Source organism: Copadichromis virginalis, linkage group LG7 (assembly GCF_057382275.1).
Source record: "Copadichromis virginalis isolate Kocher_CV1m ecotype Utaka linkage group LG7, C_Virginalis_male_GT1.1, whole genome shotgun sequence".
NCBI classification, from domain to species: domain Eukaryota; kingdom Metazoa; phylum Chordata; class Actinopteri; order Cichliformes; family Cichlidae; genus Copadichromis; species Copadichromis virginalis.
Genome location: NC_140624.1, coordinates 19,281,717 through 19,299,147, shown reverse-complemented (window position 1 = coordinate 19,299,147; position 17,431 = coordinate 19,281,717). Strand labels below are relative to the sequence as shown.

Sequence of the window (17,431 nt, the reverse complement as noted above, 5' to 3'; positions counted from 1 at the left end):
CTTTAAACAAATAAAACTGTTATACACCATGTGTGATTAAACTTGACACATTGGTAGGAAACATGGCAGTCGGAAATAACTTTATTAAGTTAAAGTGAAAAGCATGCTTTGTGGTTTTTATTTTAAACCTAACGCTATCTGTGTAGTTATTTGTGAGTGCTCACTAAGAAACTATTGCAATGCAATTTAAAAATAACATTTTTTGTGGATTACTTGTTTACACTCTACCTCTGCTCCAATCAGCTGGTTGTTTATGTGTAAGGCTAACAGGGAAGTTCCAGGAGTGGCCTCTTGTGGACAAATTATGCAATATTAGCACTCATAACATGTCTGAAGGGTGTTTCTTTCATCTCTTCTCTACTTTTTAAATATTCATGGATTTAACATTATAAATGTTGTTACCAAGATATGATCAAATAGCCAGTATTAGCCAATATATTGGTCCCTGTCGATATATTGTGATCTCCAAATATCCACTTGCTGTAGGGATTACTGAATAGCTGTGTACCCGACTAGAAGTGACTAGTTATACATAATTTTCTTTATGCCTTGAAAAGCATTCAATTTGATATTTAAAATGGTGCAGGAACCTGCTCACCATTTTTTCAATTACTAAAAAGAAGCTTCTCGTGCATTGTCATGATTCAAGCATCATTAACAGGAAACTGACAACACTTTAATCACTGCCATGTCATTACACAACCAGTCCTTATTTAGTGTTAGTGTTATTGTAAAAACTGGCTTATCACCTCAGAACAAGACTTGATCAGTTTTCAGACTTTTACCAGAACCCTGAACTTTTCCATACATCACCCAGCGGCTGATGCTGTCAGATCAGACATTGCATGGTCTTTAACCTGAGAGCTCCCTAGTACAAAGAGTGTGTGTGCAGTCTGATTGAAGCCATATGAGAAAAACGCGGGTAAATCTATGGTGCAATCATAGTGAGCGAGAAGGTGTCGCGGTGAAGTAACATCATTACCGTGCATGCTGCAGGTATCAATACAGCAAACGTTAATCTAACAGTTGAAGAGGTTGCTGCTGAATCTTTTTTAAAATGTAAAAATACTACTGGAGGCAAATCTATATTTTTTTCTTTTCTGGGTATTTTGGTGTACCGGTCATATAATCAGATGCCACATTAGGCTGTGATTATGCAGGCTTCAGCCAAACAGTAGCTGATTTCACTAATTACTTTGCCTCTCTGTGTGTTTGAAGGTTTGCTAATCAGTGAGGTGCTGTACCAATGGAGTGAAAACCTGCAGAGTCTTGGCAGAAAAATACACAATAACAGAGGGTACAAGAGGGACAGAAATAGCCAAAGACCTGGTGAGGTAACAGAAACAGAAGAGAAAAGAAAAGGATGGTGTCTATTATTCAGGAGAGGAGGAAAACACAAGTCTGACAGGGAAGCAAGCAAGTGTGAGCGAATGATTAATGATCGGAGCGATCGAGACCGAAGGTCCGGTTCAAACCACGGCTGCCATGGTAACCTCTTTTTCCTCTGCAAGATGGGAGAATGGAAACTGTTAAGAATTCTCCAGCTTTGTGCAAACATTCATTAGGAAATGTGGTTTTTGTTAGCAGGATAAACCCTTACAGCTGTTATTCTTTCCTATGCAGAGTATAGTTTTTCCAGGTGTTTTTGCCTCCAATCAATATATCAGTGCACATGAAGTAAACAAGCTGCCAAGGCCGTCTGACTGCAACATGCAGTCGAAAGCGTCTCGGCAGACGCGAGAGAGTCGGACCCGATTAACAGAGCACCCGGAGATAAAAGAGAGAACACTGAGACATCAAGTGCAGGCTCAGACCTCAGATAGAGACAGGATCAAAGGAGAAATATTCAGGTCTCATGACACATTAAGAAGAATATATGAGCAGAAAGGAAAACGAGAGTGAGTGAGAGATTGCAAGGGTTATCAGCTGTATCAATCACAGGTCCATGAACTTACCATGCTCACAGGTGAGTAGGGTCAGAGAGGTGCATGACATACTAGAGAGAAGCCTTATACACTGTCATTGCTACTAGTTTAACTGGCTTTACCTGGTCATAAACCTGTAAACTATTAATCCTAACTTTGATATATAGGAGGCACTGATTAAACACATTTAACTGTTTCTTTTGGAATTTACAAAGGATATAAAACTTATTTGTTAGTCGGGATATATAATAAAAATATGTCACTGTGTTGTCTGTGCCATGGGGAAAAAAACTGAATGAAAGGCAGATGTGAAATATCAAAGTGTGACATAGATTTTAAATCAGAGGTAATTATAGCAAGCTTACATTTATCAGTCTGGTTAATAATAACTTATAATTTACAGATATTTAGTTAATGTAAATATTCAACACCCGATCTCCTTGACAGTGATCACCTTCTATATGAATTTTACTGACTAGCAGAGATCAGAAGTGATTCTTAACAGATATTTTTCCTATTAAATGCACATGTGGAGTTTTCTAGAAGTGCTTTTAAAATCCTTTTTATTTTGTTATTAAGTTATGGAAACTTAATAGAATCCGGCAGTGTTTAAAATATATTTATTGCACACATTTGTTTATTTTATCTGCTTTGAAAATCACTTCATTTTGATGTTTTATTGTCAATTCATTTTACTTTTGCTTGTTTCGAGGGTTCGGGTTTGCTCATTTCAGTTTTAAATGAATAGTTTTATTTATTTGGAGTATTTGCTGAGTCGGCATTTATGAAGTTCAGAACAGGCAGCACAACATTTAATGCCATACAGATGTGTCAGTCTTAATAAACAGACAAATCAATGCCTCCTGATGTTTGCTGGGTTGACAAATTTGACCACACTGACAGAGACTAAAGGTAAGGTCATTTCCTGTTTAACTCTGTTTTAGTTTAGTTATTTAAAAAAAAGATAATCATTTTAGTTTTCTTTTAGTTGTTACTTTTTCACATCTATTGGTTTAGCTAACTATAACAGCCCAGCTCCTGACACACTACCGCTGTCCCTTTGGCTCACACTACCCTTAACCAGTCATCAACCACGGAGTCGTTTACCTTTCTTGGTGAAAAACTCTCGGCTGTACTTCCCAGCAGCGACCACTTTGCGTGGGACCTTCCCAAGGAGCTCCATGATCAGAGCGATGTGGTCTGCCCACCACCACATACGTCACAGAGGGAACAAGCACGGTTCAGCATTACGGCATGCACACACATCAACACGCACATACACTGGCTGAATGGTACCGACACACACTGATGCCTTGGGGTACACCGCAGACGCGCTTAGAGACCGATTGGTAATGCAGTGAGAAGCTTGTTCTCGATGTTTTAATCATACTTTCAAATCTGATTTTACAATGGTCTGCCAGTGCATAATTTCTGTCCCTCTCAGACATCCGTGTGTCCCAGTCCCACCAGCTCTCTGGCCAGCGCTACCTCTTCTGTTGAAGAACTCCCGGGAATATTTTCCGGAGAGCGCAAAGTGCCTCGGAATACAGCCCAGCAGCTCTATGATGTGGGCTATGTGGTCTATGGAGGAGAGAGGCAGGTCGGAGGAGGGAGAAGGGAGAGAGAAAAAGAAAAAGAAGAGGAAGGGGGCAGGAAATGTTGACAAAGAAATAGAAATATAAAAAGAGTAAAGCCAAAGACGGTAGAATTAATCGAAATAAGGATGAAACACAGTGTAAGAACATTGTAAATACAAAAAAGGGACAATTACAGGTACAAAACATTGAAAAAAAAAGGAAGTGTGAGGTATAAAAAGATGGGGGGGGGGGGGGCATAAGGAAGGGATAAAGAGAGGGAGGAAAAAAAAAGAGTCAGACAGTAAAGGAAACAGCGTGTGTTAGTGAGCTGTGCCTCCACAGGTGAGGAAATGAAATGAATAAAGTGACATGTATTTAGATTCAGATCTGAACGAACTGGATTTTCAATCTGGCCTCAGTAGCGGGAGATCAAAGGTGACCCTCTGTAAAATAAGCATGCCAGAATAAAACTGACACTGGCTTATTGCCTGTGCAGAACAGGAAGCAGGGAGCCAACTGTGTGTCACATGCTCTGAGGGGAAAAAGACCCCCCCCCCCTGAAAACACAGCACAATGAGCTGAGACAGATCAAAGACCAGATGAGGGGAAGTGATAAAGAGAAATGTGGGGGTGAAGCTGCACAGTTTGGTAATGTGACATGTTTTCGCGAGACATAACATTTAGAAGAATTAGTATGATTAATGACTGGAGTCCACATGCAAAGGATGGAGAAAGACCAGAAAACAGATACACGTAATCTCACAGGACACTTGGCTAATGTTGGGCTAAGGTTTGAAGTGTGGGCTTGGTGTGGATGTGTGGAGGCACAGCAGCAGATTCAAGGGACAGAATTTAAAGTGGATAGAAGGATGTGGGGAGAGGGGTTGACTAAACTTTAAACTAAACTGATTTTGGCTAATTTTTTAAGCGCTAACAATACAAACTACCTTTTTAAAATTACAGCTTTTCTCCATTATCCGATAAGACACAAAAGCCCCAACATTATTGCATAGGGATAAACAAAAGTATATTTTTCAAGTCTTTTTCAATTATTTATTCTATTCGTCCTTTTATGATTTCAGTTCTATTTTAAAATCTGTTTTACATTTCTATATAAAGTTGATCAAATAGTGGAGAAAAACTGTGAAGCTAATTATTTACGCAGTAATATCAAACAGTTTAAACACTTTGCACCAAACATCTCCAACATTCAGTTTAAAGTTTTAAGATTAAAAATATTCAGCATTAATTCTCCAGTGGAAGCTGCAGCTCCTATATTTGGAAATAAAACAGTTTGTGCCATAAAGATTTAAATACTCACCCTCATCGCGGGAGTAGTCTTCTCCAGAGTGAGGCTCAAACAGGTAATCTCCAGTGGCCAGCTCAAATGCCTACAGGAGGACATACTGAGTACGCCTCTCAACGAATGATTGCAAACTAGTACAGCTGCATATATGTATGTAATAATGTTATTCATGTGTGTTCTCCTCACCATGCAGGCGGTGCTCCAGATGTCAGCAGGAGTGCTGTAACCCGCTCCTATTAGGACTTCGATGGAGCGGTACTGCCTTGTCTGAATGTCCTCTGTAAAGTGCTTATGCTGTCCGCGAAATAAGAGGAGAGGAAGGATATTTGTTACTAAAATTTTTTATTAGGATCTATCAATAAAACATAGTCCCCGTCTTACATCTTGATATGTTTTCGTCTGATCAGGGTCCACTTGTCTTTCATCTTTGGAAACCAAACCCTGTTAAATTCTCCGTGCAGTCCTGCCTTGCCGAGTGCAGCTGGCTCAGTGTGTGTTACAGTCTCGATCTAGACATGTGTGGGATGCTTTTATTTACACTTTCATCTGTTGTTTTGTGAGACTGTGTGTAATTGTTGTGCGCAGGATTTGGGATCAGATTAGCGCATCTGAACGATGGGTTCTAGCGGCGTTAGCTGCTGGAACGCGCCTCCTGCCAGTACATTCGTTTCAACAGCCGGTCTCTAATAATGGCTGCTGCACACACAAAAAAAAAAAAAGCCTGCTGAAAGCAGAGCTGTAATTGGACCGCTGAAGGAAACTCGGAGTTTGATGTTATGCTGCTTCTTGTTTTCCTCTCTAAACCTCATTAAAATATCTGGACCTGTGCAACCTGTGGCGACTTGCCCGCCTACACAGGTTTCAAATATGAATTCTTACAGTGAATAACAATCATTTATACAGGGTACACAGAACACACCTCCAGAAACTCTCAGGCCTCTCTGAGTATGAAAGTGAGCTATTATGTCTTTAAAAACTACAGCATAATGCACCTGTGGTCACCTCTGGTTACAGCCTCTGTACAACTCATTATTCTGTTTGTCTTCAACAGAACATAAAAGGCTTCACCTTTCACTATTTAAAAATAGTCAAAATGAAATAATATCAAACTCCAGCTGCTTTCTTACCACCCAGCATGCATTTCCAAGATCAGCAATTTTGACTCGAATAGAGTCTGCGTTGCGCGGATCTAGAGGGTTGATCAGAAGATCTGCAGCTCTGGCTCTGACTGTCAGGGGACATAACGGGACAGCGCAGGATTAAACATACAGTAAGAGACAGCGTTTATACATGGTAATGTTCGAATAGGCGTGCATTTAAAACAAGGATCATTTCAGGTTTTTCTCTGGAAATCACGCCAGTCATCAAGTTACATGAGCATCCACTGACAGTATCACAAAGCCATGTAAAGAAGTAATGTGATGAGAAATTTGGCACCTTAATTCATTTACTGATACTAAAAAGAAGGCTGTAGATGGATGTTAGGTCAAAAAATAAAACCCTAAATGTATTTGGACACTAAAATGTAATAATGAGAAACGATATTATACTACATAGTAATAACATAATAGAAGTTAAACTCGAAACACAGCAGTGGTTATTCATGTTAGGGCGATCTATAAAAGTACATAAGATGCCGGTCTCAATTTTTAATTAAAATTTATAATTAATGTTGAGAGGAAGTCCAGCAAAACAAAATCGTGTCAATACTATATGAAGGCAATCAGATTAATGCAGATGAAAATAACTGACACGTAGTATTGGCTCAGTTTATTTTTTTTAATATTTCAGGATATTATTTTTACACACTGCTAGGCTTCAAAGTTAAATATTAAAATATACTTTTAGAAGGAATATTTTTAATGGATCAATAAATGATTGAAATTCCACTTTTTATTATTAATAATATTTTTAGTTTGAATGTTATATTATGTTTATTTTACATATAAAAATCATGCTGTGATATTTCAAATATGCTAAGATAAAATAAAAAGTTTATGAAAAGACAAGATGGGACAACAGTAACACTTCAAAAGCAACTACAATAAGAGCTTATGATAACGGTTCATAATAATGAGTTTAAATTTGTTGTGTAGTTAGAACCACTGCACTGCACAAAGTTTACTCAGACTTGGACTTGTTTGAAGTTGGAGATAAATCCTGTAATTAAAGTAAAAGTTTAGAGCCAACTGGTGATACTGAATCACAACAAGGACTTCAGACAATCACTTCAGTGAGATCTTGAATAATGTTTGAGTGTTTCTGGGGGCCTTTTGAGCTTTTATTGTGATGGGACAGTTGAGGGTAGACAGGAAAGCTGGAGGAGAGAGCTGTAGGAAATGCCCAGAGCATAGCTGAACCCAGGCCTCTGCAATAGCAGAGGGATATAGGTTCCTTTCTTCAACTCTATGAACTATACTACCTGTTGTATGTTCCCTAACAATAAATAATGGTAGAAACTCTGAGGCACAAGAACTAAAACATATGTATTGATGGCTTGAAATGTTTTAACCACTGTTGAGGTGAATAACAAGACTGTATAACAAGAAAAATGGTGGTAGCAGGAGAAATTGTAAATGGTATATTGTATTAAAAAAGAAATAAAAATGTATTCTTTCAGCTCAGACAAACAATGTTATTTTACCAGTCAGGACTTTTTTATTACCCAAAGCAAGAACACTAACTCAAATAAACAGTTTTGCACCAGGCTATGGGGGAAATGAATTTACTGCTAAAGCAAATAGCATGAATAACCAGTAAAATCAGATTAAAAAAAAACATTAAAAGGCTTTTTTATGGGTTTCAAACTGAGGCAGAAATGAATAAAATGAATTAGTGCTACTGTCGATGTGCTTTAGTAATTGTCTCATGTTGAAGTGCTGTGTTAATACGTACACCGATGTGGTGAATTGTCATAGTGCTTACACAACAACGGCTAAAACTTTAAAATTAACTCTTAGGCAGTTGTTTGATATGATGGTTGTGTTGTAAGGAGATTGCTTGGCTGGTGTCTCTCTGTGCTGGAGCTATTGGGGAGTCTGATGAACTAAACCAATCCAGCTTAGTTGAGAGCAACTTTGTTGTTGTTCCCAGATGTTGACTCCAGTTCTTGTGGAGTACCCCTGACCATCAGTGGTTTAAATAGAGATAAACCATTAATCAGCAACAAAGTCCAACTCATCTGGTCATAATTATCTCAAGAGCCACTTTAATAATGTTTAGTGAGTGTCTTTGTCAGGTCGCACACCTATCGAAGCATTTGGAGCAGTCTAAGAGTAAAGCTTTGTGGCAATTTCCAAGCGTCATTGGTCTCTTTTTTGCGGGTGATGCGAGCTAATGTCTCAGTGCTTCACATGACAGAGGTGTGCATGAGTCAATGGGTGAGAGAGATTGGAGTGGACAGTGCATTAGTGGGCGGTGGTCACAGTGCTTTAGCCCATCACTCCATCACAAAACAGTTACTGACATTTTTAATTTGATCACATCTGGCATATTAATTTTCATGTTATACCTGCACCGGATGGTTGCTACACCCACTATCATTAAAATCAGTACTATTTTTCAGCCATCGTCGTTTACATGCTCAGTATTAAAGTCTGAGTTTTGAAATTGCTATAATCCTATCTTACCTTTCGGTGTGTCTCCCGTGCTCGAGGAGGACACGGTGCGACTGCGGTCTGCAGTGGGGCTGTTGGGTGAAGGTCCTGCTTCAATGTCTGCCGTACCAACACAAATGGTGTTTCCTGGCTCGGGATCCAGAGGCAAGTCGGGAAAAATGGGAATTGTACCTAGATGCCGCTCACTGGAGCCATTGGTGAGTCCTGGCTCTCCAAGCTCGCCGTTATACATCTCATAACCAGAGCTCAGAGAGTTGTCCCTGTCTGTGTAGCTGAGCTCAGACTCCACCAGGGGGCAGAGAAGAGGCTCTGGGGTGGGGGAAGGAGGCGGAGGCGTGCCTGGGTTTGGTTTCAGTCCCTCAGAGCCTAACAAAACATGGCCGTTGGTTTTGACCGAATTGGTTTTATTGATGTGGGGTTTGATGGGGGAGGTGTTATCTGTGAGGAGGTCAGTAGTCGTGTCATCATCCTCATCTTCCTCCTCCTCTTCCTCCTCTTCTTCTTCTTCGTCCTCCTCCTCCCCCTCTTGCTTCTTTGAAACCTCTTCTTCCACCACCACCACAACCTCCTGCTCTGTTTTGCTCTCACTCTTTGGCTCCTCTGTCTCTTTATCCTCCTCCTCCTCTTCTTCTTCTTCGTCTTCTTCTTCTTCCTCCTCTTCCTCCTCCTCCTCTTCTTCTTCTGCTACCTTTTCTTCTGTTTCCTCCTCCTCATTCTCATTCTCTCTCCCTTTTAATCCCTCTTCCTCCTCTGCCTCTTCTGGCTCAACCTCTGCTTGTGTTGGATCTCCGCTGCCTTCCTCTGAGGCGGGGGGAATAGGGGCATCTTTTTCAGCGACAGGCGTAAGCTCCTCTTCTTCTTCCTCCGCCTCCTCATCAGGGTCATCATCTGTGATGTGGGTTGCCTCGCTCTGCTCCTGGGGAGGTGCTGCACCTAACATGGAGAAAAAAGGAAAACATTATAGACAGTTGGTGGGCGGGAGGAAGATGTACAGTAAGTGGAATCAGACAAGATGTAGGCAGAGAGAAAAGGAGCATGAAAAGAGAAGAAAGATCGGAGTGAAGGAAGCAAAGCGAGAATACAAGAATGAAAGAGGCAGAAGGTGCAGAGACAGAGGGTGGAGGAGGGAGACGGAGAAAGACGTTTTTCTTTCTTTCTTTTTTTTTCCCTCTCGTGAATCAGCCGAGGCTTCCATACACAGCAGGACTAGCGTGGGTTGAGTGATTGGAGCCAATCCACATCCTATTCATTCACAGACAGACTAAAACCAAAACCATACAAATACTCACACGTGACGCAGATCTGTCAAAGCCAAGATCTGCTCTGGGATAACTCACCTTCTAGCTATTCACAACCTGAATACATTTTTTTAATTAATTGCTCACTTTTCCCTCAGTGTATTTGATTGGAAACAATAAATGCAACCAGAACGTTGCATTACATCCCCGGGCTGCAGGAAACATTTCCTTTAGCTTAAATGGAGTCCAAATAAGAGCTAACTAACAGATTAGGAACAGTTATCGGACGCGGAGAACAATATATGTTCGACTTTCTGCAGCTTGTCTTCAGGCTTCCGATTAACAGTGTTTTATTTTTTGCAACATTCAAGCCCGCCTGATAATCAGACTCATTTGCCAATTTGTCTCACTTAAATTGAGACAAAGTGGCAAATTAAGTTCATCTGAAATCTGAAATGCTGGCGATGATTCAGAGCGCCGAAAAACAGGCTGTGAGGAGGCAATGCAGCAGATTCGCTGCAAGTAGCAAACTAATTTACACAGCCTATAAATAGCCTACAGGATCACAGGAAACCACCAAACAAACATTAAGCAGATGTGACAGGGAATGTAAATGAGCCGAAGATGTCGCCAACTGGTATTTGAGTTTTTTTTCTGGTGGACCGTAGTCGTGGTAACCTTTTTGGAGGAGGAGCGGGATATAAGAATGCATATAACATGATAATAACAGGTGTATTTATGTACTTTTGATAATTATAATGAGAAAAGTGCCTTTATGCATTTTTCTATTCCAAACAATTACAATTATAAATGATCAAAACACCTGAGTCATATCTGACACGCTGAAGCACTACTGATTGATTCACAAATGTCTGAATGTAGTAAAATTGCTTATCTTTACAGTCACCCTGCAGTCATGACTCACATGTATGATTAGTCAGCCTGATGGGCCTCTCTCCTCCCTCCTCCTCCTCCTCGTCCTCTCCGTCCTCCTCATCGTCGTCGTCATCGTCGCTGTCTCCCAGGGACGTGCTGTGGCCCGGAGGCGGTTGCGGCGGCTGCAGCGGTGAAGGCAGGTTGCGGTCGAGCGTCGCCTTCTCCCCTCCTTCTTTGGCCTTCTCTTCCCTCCTCTCTGCCTCCCTCTCCAGGGCTTCAATCTCCAGCATTCGCCTTTCCAGAAGCTCGGCTTGCCGCTTCTGTTTCTTTTTCAGCTTCTTCTTCTTGTTCTTGGAGATCTTTCCAACCTGAAGGGTGAAAAAAGAAAAGAAAAACACAAAAGAGGGAGAGAAAGTCAGTGAAAAGGGAAAACAAAGAAATAAGAAAAGGTTTTGATACTTTTGAGTGTTGTGTTTTCATTTATATGTTATAGATGTTCACTGAACTGAGCATCAGAGCTGCAGTTTTGTGCTTTCCATTTCAAATTTTAATATCCTCTGAGCTTCAACTCTTTAAAGTTCCACTCAGCTTAGACAATAGTTTTGCATCTTTCAGTTACATTTTTGCTGTTTAGTTATATATACTTATATTTCTATTTTTATTTGTTCCAATGTTAGTTTAGCCTTAAATTATAATATCTAAATCATTTATCAGGGGCAGGACTGTGTGACTGGTGAGTGTGTCACACATACACTATGTTGCCAAAAGCATTCACTCACCTTTCCAAATTATTGAATTCAGGTGTTTCAATCACTTCCATGGCCACCATATAATCAAACAGCTAGGCATGCAGACTGCTTCTACAAACATTTGTGAAAGGCTGGGTCGCTCTCAGGACCTCGGGGAATGATAGGACACCACCTGTGCAACAAGTCCAGTCGTGAAATTTCCTCACTTCTAAATATTCCACAGTTGGCTGTTAGTGTTATTATAGCAAAGTGGAAATGATTGGGAACAACAGCAACTCAGAGTCAATAACTATTGACCTCCAAACTTCATGTGGCCTTCAGATTAGCTCGAGAACAGAGCACTGAGAGCTTTGTGGGGTTTCCATGCAATTCAAAGTGCCGAATGCAGTGGTGTAAAGCACACTGCCACTGGACTCTAGAACAGTGGAGATGGGTTCTCTCCAGTGACGAAACACATTTCTCCATCTAGCGATCAGCAATCTGGGTTTGGTGGTTGCCAGGGGAACGGTACTTGTCTGACTGCATTGTTTGGTGGAGGGGGGATTATGGAGTTGGGCTCGGTCCCTGAATTCCACTGAAAGGAACTCTTAATGCTTCAGCATACCTAGACATTTTAAACAATTTCATGCTCCCAGCTTTGTGGGAACAGTTTAGGGATGGCCCCTTCCTGTTACCACATGGCCGCATGAATACACGGATGGTGTGGAAGAACTTGACTGGCCAACACAAAATGCTGAGCACAACCCAACAGAACACCTTTGGAATGAATTAGAGCAGAAAAGATGATCCAGGCCTTATCGTCCAACATCGGTGTCTGACCTGACCTGATGTGCGTCTGGAAGAATGGTCAAAAATTCCCATAAACACACTCCAAGACTTTGTGGAAAACCTGCCCAGAAGAGTTGAAGCTGCTATACCTGCAAAGGTTGGCCCGACATTATATTAAAGCCTATAGATTAAGAATGGGATGTCACTCAAGTTCATATGTCTGTGAAGGCAGCCCAGTAAATACTTTTGGCAATATAGCTTATCCTGCCTTATATGGAACAACAGACTACTAGCTACAGGTAAATAACTCTAAATGAGACAATTAGTGCGTTGCTTTTTAATATTGTGCTGTGCGTGTCTGTGTGTGTGTGTGTGTGTGTGTGTGTGTGTGTGTGTGTGTGTGTGTGTGTCCCATTTCATACTCACATCTGTTGTACTCACCGGTTTGAGCTGGGGGGCTGTGCTAACTGATAAAACAGAAAGCAAAAAATAGCAATCAGACACTTTCAAGCATCACTGTCATCAGTCCGTCACACAACCGAGACAGAGGTTTAAGAGTTAAGAGTGCAAATCATGCATGTCGCCGCATGTATGGTCATTTAAAAACCTGAAACACTCAGAAACAAAAAAGTAAATCTTGTTATCAAATCGAGAAAAATCACTTTCCACGCTCTTCCTGTATTGATAATGTTTATGTTTTATTCTTTTTAATGCCTTCTTCTTCAGTTATTCAGTTATTATTAAGTCCTATCTTAGGAGCTATGCTGAGCTGCTAATTGAAGTTAGCTTATCATAACGCAAGCAGTGTAAAGTACTTTGGCATTCGTGTATAGCAGTCATAAATAAATAAAATAAATTTCTTCTCACATGAAGCAGAAATAGATGAAATTTCACTATAAAACACATGTCTACACTTATTTCTACACTTATGTTAACGTCAATTAAAAAAAAAACGATATACTGCTTATCTTCAATCAGAGACAGCGTGTGTTACTATGAGCACTTGCTCTTGTTTTGACAGTTGATGGTTTTGTGCCTGACATCACGCGCGTAGAAATCTAAGCAGTAAAACTTGTTACCCCGAGGCTCAAAAAGACCCTGTTGGCTGATGCAAGCAATTGACAGTTCACAGGGGGTTCACCAAGGGACAGGGGTTCATGTGGAGTTCATCAGGAATAATTTTGAGAACTTTTAGGGGTTTTTTTTAAAGTGGAAGAACGTTTTGACAAGAGATGGGTTAAAAAAAGCAACAAATGTCTCTGTAAAGGTAAGCAGGTGAGAAGAAACTCAAGGCTTCGACACTTCTTGTAGGAGTACGTCAACATTAAACATAAGAGAAATCTGTAATAACAAAGAAGTAAGAAGTGTAAATGAATACACTAAACAAACAGACCTCACTCATGCTATTTCTGATAGGAGGTAAAAACATATCCCAAAAACTTTTAGGTTTTGTTCTCTTCTTAATTTTCGTATAAAATACCCAACCATTTGGAAACAAACGTAAGTATAACACAGTGCAGTTATTTTTTGAGAAATACCTGAATTTGATTTTTTGCTTAAAATTGACACCACTGTCACCTTAATACGGTGTAGCTACAGTCATGTAGGAAACCCCAAGTACACCCGTAATGCTTCATTAGAAAAGGATAAGTACCTGCCCAGTGCTGCAAATCAAATGCACTTGATTAACTGATCACTTACAAGTGTGAGCATCCATCTATAAAAACAGGAGGTTTGGCAGTTTTCTGTTGTGGAGCATTCAGGGTTCTGTTAACATATTACATCCAAAAATTCACCACAAGGTCAGACCATGCAACGCTCAGAGAAACTGCAATAAACTCAAGCAGCTACAACTTAGAGTCTGCAGATCTCAGTTAGCATGGTAAATGTCAAAGTGCATGATAGTACCAACTAGGGCTGGGCCATATTATACCGTTCACGGTAATACCGGTATAATGTTAGGCAACGACAGGAAAATGAAATATCGCGATAGAATATGAGTAAAACGCGCATGCGCAGTGCCTTTGTGTTCATACGCACATGGCCGATTGTTGAGTGAAACAAATGAACCAGAATTGGTTTGTAAAAATGGTGCAACTTCAGTGATGTGGAACTGGTTTGGTGTTTGTCCGTCAGATACACGACAAAGCACATTTTTTTGCAGAACAGGCAAGCGGCCGTCGTTATTGTCGTATTTGTCGGACTAAGATGCTCTTAAATCTGGGAGTAATCTGGGTCCTAAACTCTCAGTGATGCTTCAGGTCAAACGAACACTGCAGCATCACTGAGAGTTAAAAACTGTCTAAATTCTTTCATCTTTAATAAAACGATCAGCATTGCTGCTTTACCAGGTGTAACTATGAAGTTTAACTTCCAGGCATCCATGAAAACAAAATTTATTACATTTAACGGAGTTAGAAGTTAGCAGGAAGCTAGCGGAAGTTAGCTCGCTAGTTTCGCTAGTTACCCAAGCATGATATAGCAAGTTCTGACTGAGATTTCTGAAAAAATTCAAACGTACAGCTCTGCTATCACTTCCAACATAAATGAAGACAGGAAACTAAACAGCAGTGACGTTTGTAGGGTTACTGAAGTTGGGCTAGCTGGTATATAATGATGTGCTACGTGATCGCTAGCGACACAGCTATGTTAGCATAACATAAACAGTGAAGCTGGAGGACGAACACTAACACTTTTCCACTTATAAAAGTTAACGTGCCTGATAGTTAGAGACAAATGCAATCGCATGGCAGGATGCTGTAAACGGACCAAACTTCAGTCAGGAGAACAACTGAGATAATCCATCCACAATAGAAGGTTAGTCATTAATATACTGCAACAACATGGGAATAGAGCAGCTGCCAGAGAATTCAACATTAATGAATCAATGGTACAGAAGTGGAGGAAGCAAGAAGAATGAGTTTAATAAAGTTTGATTTATCTGACTGCTTTGTTTCGCTTAATGTGCCTTATAATCCCGTGCACCTTATGGTCCGAAAAATACGTACTGCACACTACAGTTTAATGTTGCAAAGCACCTCTTTTTAACTTCAGTGGATATTATTATACATGGTTATGCTCAGGATATGTCAGCACATTTCTACTGGAAATGCCTTTTGGTTAAACTTTCAGCAAGGAATTTGCATTTGCACTGTTACATTTTTATAAAGCTTTAATGTACATAAAAACCAGTTTCTTGTTTAAGTGAAAATAAAAGGAAGGTTGTCTTTTTGTGCTAGTAATGTTGTGGAGTTGTATTTTGTCTGGCATCAATTATATCGTCAGTTATATCGTTATCGCAAATTTTCAAATATATATCGTGATAAATATTTTTGGCCATATCGCCCTGCTCTAGTACCAACAGAAAAACACAAAGTATTGCTTGTTTGGAAAAGTTGCCATGAGACGTTGTGCTCCCTTTAAAAAGAACATGCCAACACAGCTTGCGTTTGCAAAGTTGCATCTGAACAAATCAAAAGACTTCTGGAACAATATCCTTTAGATAGACAAGACAAAAATGGAGTGGTTTGGCCACGTTTGGTGAAAACCAAACACAGCATATCGACACAATCACCTCACACCAGCTGTCAAGCACGGTGGTGGAGGGGTGGTGATTTGTGCTTGTTCTGCAACTATATAACCTTTGAATCTTTCAGTCACTGAGTCCACCATGAACTCCGTCAAAGTATTCTAGATTCGAATTGGAGGCTGACACCTAAAGCTTGGCCCAAATTGGGTCACACAACAGGACAATAGCTCTAATTTAGGCCCGAACTTACTAACAGTGCGCACACAAACATTTCACACAGACCTGATTCTAAACCTTTTTATACTTAAGGCACAGTAAGTGTCTGAAGGGAAGCAAAGCTCCATCATCCTATGAATTCTCATCTTGATCTTTCCTTTTTATTAAAATTTTTTTACACTTTCAAAAGTTGGCCTTTTTCTGTCTTCCTCCTCGGAAACTATTTACTTTCTCCTTCACTGTTGCATTAGCAATCTTATCTCTAACAACATCGTCACTGCTCTCTCCACTTCACCTCAAGGTAAACGTGTTTCCTTATATAGAGAAATAAGGATCTGACTGTATTCAGATAGCATGCAGATTGAAAGCAGCAAGCACAAACACTGATTCAGGATGCATGGCAGTAAGAAGATCATTTTCCAGTGTGCATGTGTTGTAAATCTGATGGCAATTTTGCATGTGAACAATTTATTGTACCAAATATGTTTCCATTGTTATGATTTATATATGTATAAATACATATATAAATCATAACAAACAGAGAAGCAAATGTACAACAGAAAGCCTGAAAAAGAATCAAGGTGCTGATGTATCAACAGCTGATATTATTTATTTGCTAATTTATCAGTATTATGATTTTAAATGACAATGAAAAACTAAAGAAGTGATGGAAGAAACTCCCTCCAACCATGTTATGAGTGCTGACATGGGTTAGCAGCGACAGGGCACTCCTCAACTTTCCTATAGGCAACACACGTCTACAAACACAACACCTGGCTGAGTCGGGCACAGCGTAAATAAGTAAAGAAGTACAACAAATGTTAGAAAGAAAAAAATATGGGTCGATGTAACTTAAATACCAGATTTTAAGATGACCAAATATTGTTAATGATATCTTACTCACAGCAGCAAAGGTCCCTTTAAATAACCCTTTCTCTGAAAATACATGTGTGGAGAATGAAACGTATCGCTACCTGCTGATCCAGATGGTGGTGGAGCTCCAGCTTTCTGCCATTCAGTTGCTTCCATGGCCATACGCCTAACAAAGACGTCATCTACACACATCAGGATGTTCTCCGGCTTTATGTCTGTGTGGATGATTTTACACTTCGTGTGGAGGTAGTCCAAGCCCTGCAGGACCTGCAGACACATCAGATAGACAGACATTTGTATGCTTCTGCCAACCAGTGAGATTTGGTGACTTTATCCTTTTACCATAAGTCGTAATTAGCATGTGAACAATTAGTTGTGACCTAAACATGAGGTGCGTTAGCTTGACTTTTCTTCTTTTACCACCTACATCAATTTTTGTTCTTCCTTGAATCAAAAACATATGAGAACTAAATCTGAAGAAACTCTTTCAAGGTGTTTGCGATATCCTGGAACGAGAAGGATCGGCACATATAACGAAGCAACTAGCAACCTTTAACCATAATGCCTTTAGACATGGTTGTTTAGCACAGAGGCATGAAATCATGTTCATACTTCTTGTTTAACCATGGATTCACAAAAAATGCAAACATGCCTCTTTTCAGATCTCCTTCTGTGTCTCTCTCCCTTTCATTCACTCTCTATTAGTCAGCTCAACCATTCTTTAGATGCTTTCCATTCTCCGAGGGTGGCGAGGACA

The 17,431-nt window shown here is 40.1% G+C and overlaps 1 protein-coding gene across 6 annotated transcripts in view; it reads right to left on the bottom strand.

Annotated features, from left to right (window-relative positions):
• The window catches only part of srpk2 (SRSF protein kinase 2), a 74,998-nt gene that overhangs the window by 3,098 nt on the left and 54,469 nt on the right, over positions 1 to 17,431 (bottom strand). For 3 of the 6 annotated variants that reach the window (XM_085462365.1, XM_085462367.1, XM_085462368.1), the window contains 9 exons: positions 16,776 to 16,941; positions 12,483 to 12,523; positions 10,589 to 10,907; positions 8,438 to 9,358; positions 5,936 to 6,036; positions 4,995 to 5,102; positions 4,824 to 4,893; positions 3,414 to 3,506; positions 3,033 to 3,125 (listed from right to left, as the gene is read on the bottom strand). In XM_085462365.1, the coding sequence (XP_085318491.1) occupies positions 3,033 to 3,125; positions 3,414 to 3,506; positions 4,824 to 4,893; positions 4,995 to 5,102; positions 5,936 to 6,036; positions 8,438 to 9,358; positions 10,589 to 10,907; positions 12,483 to 12,523; positions 16,776 to 16,941 (1,912 nt within the window). The remainder of the gene's footprint in view (positions 1 to 3,032; positions 3,126 to 3,413; positions 3,507 to 4,823; positions 4,894 to 4,994; positions 5,103 to 5,935; positions 6,037 to 8,437; positions 9,359 to 10,588; positions 10,908 to 12,482; positions 12,524 to 16,775; positions 16,942 to 17,431) is intronic. The other 3 variants (XM_085462366.1, XM_085462369.1, XM_085462370.1) reach the window with 3 other exon arrangements.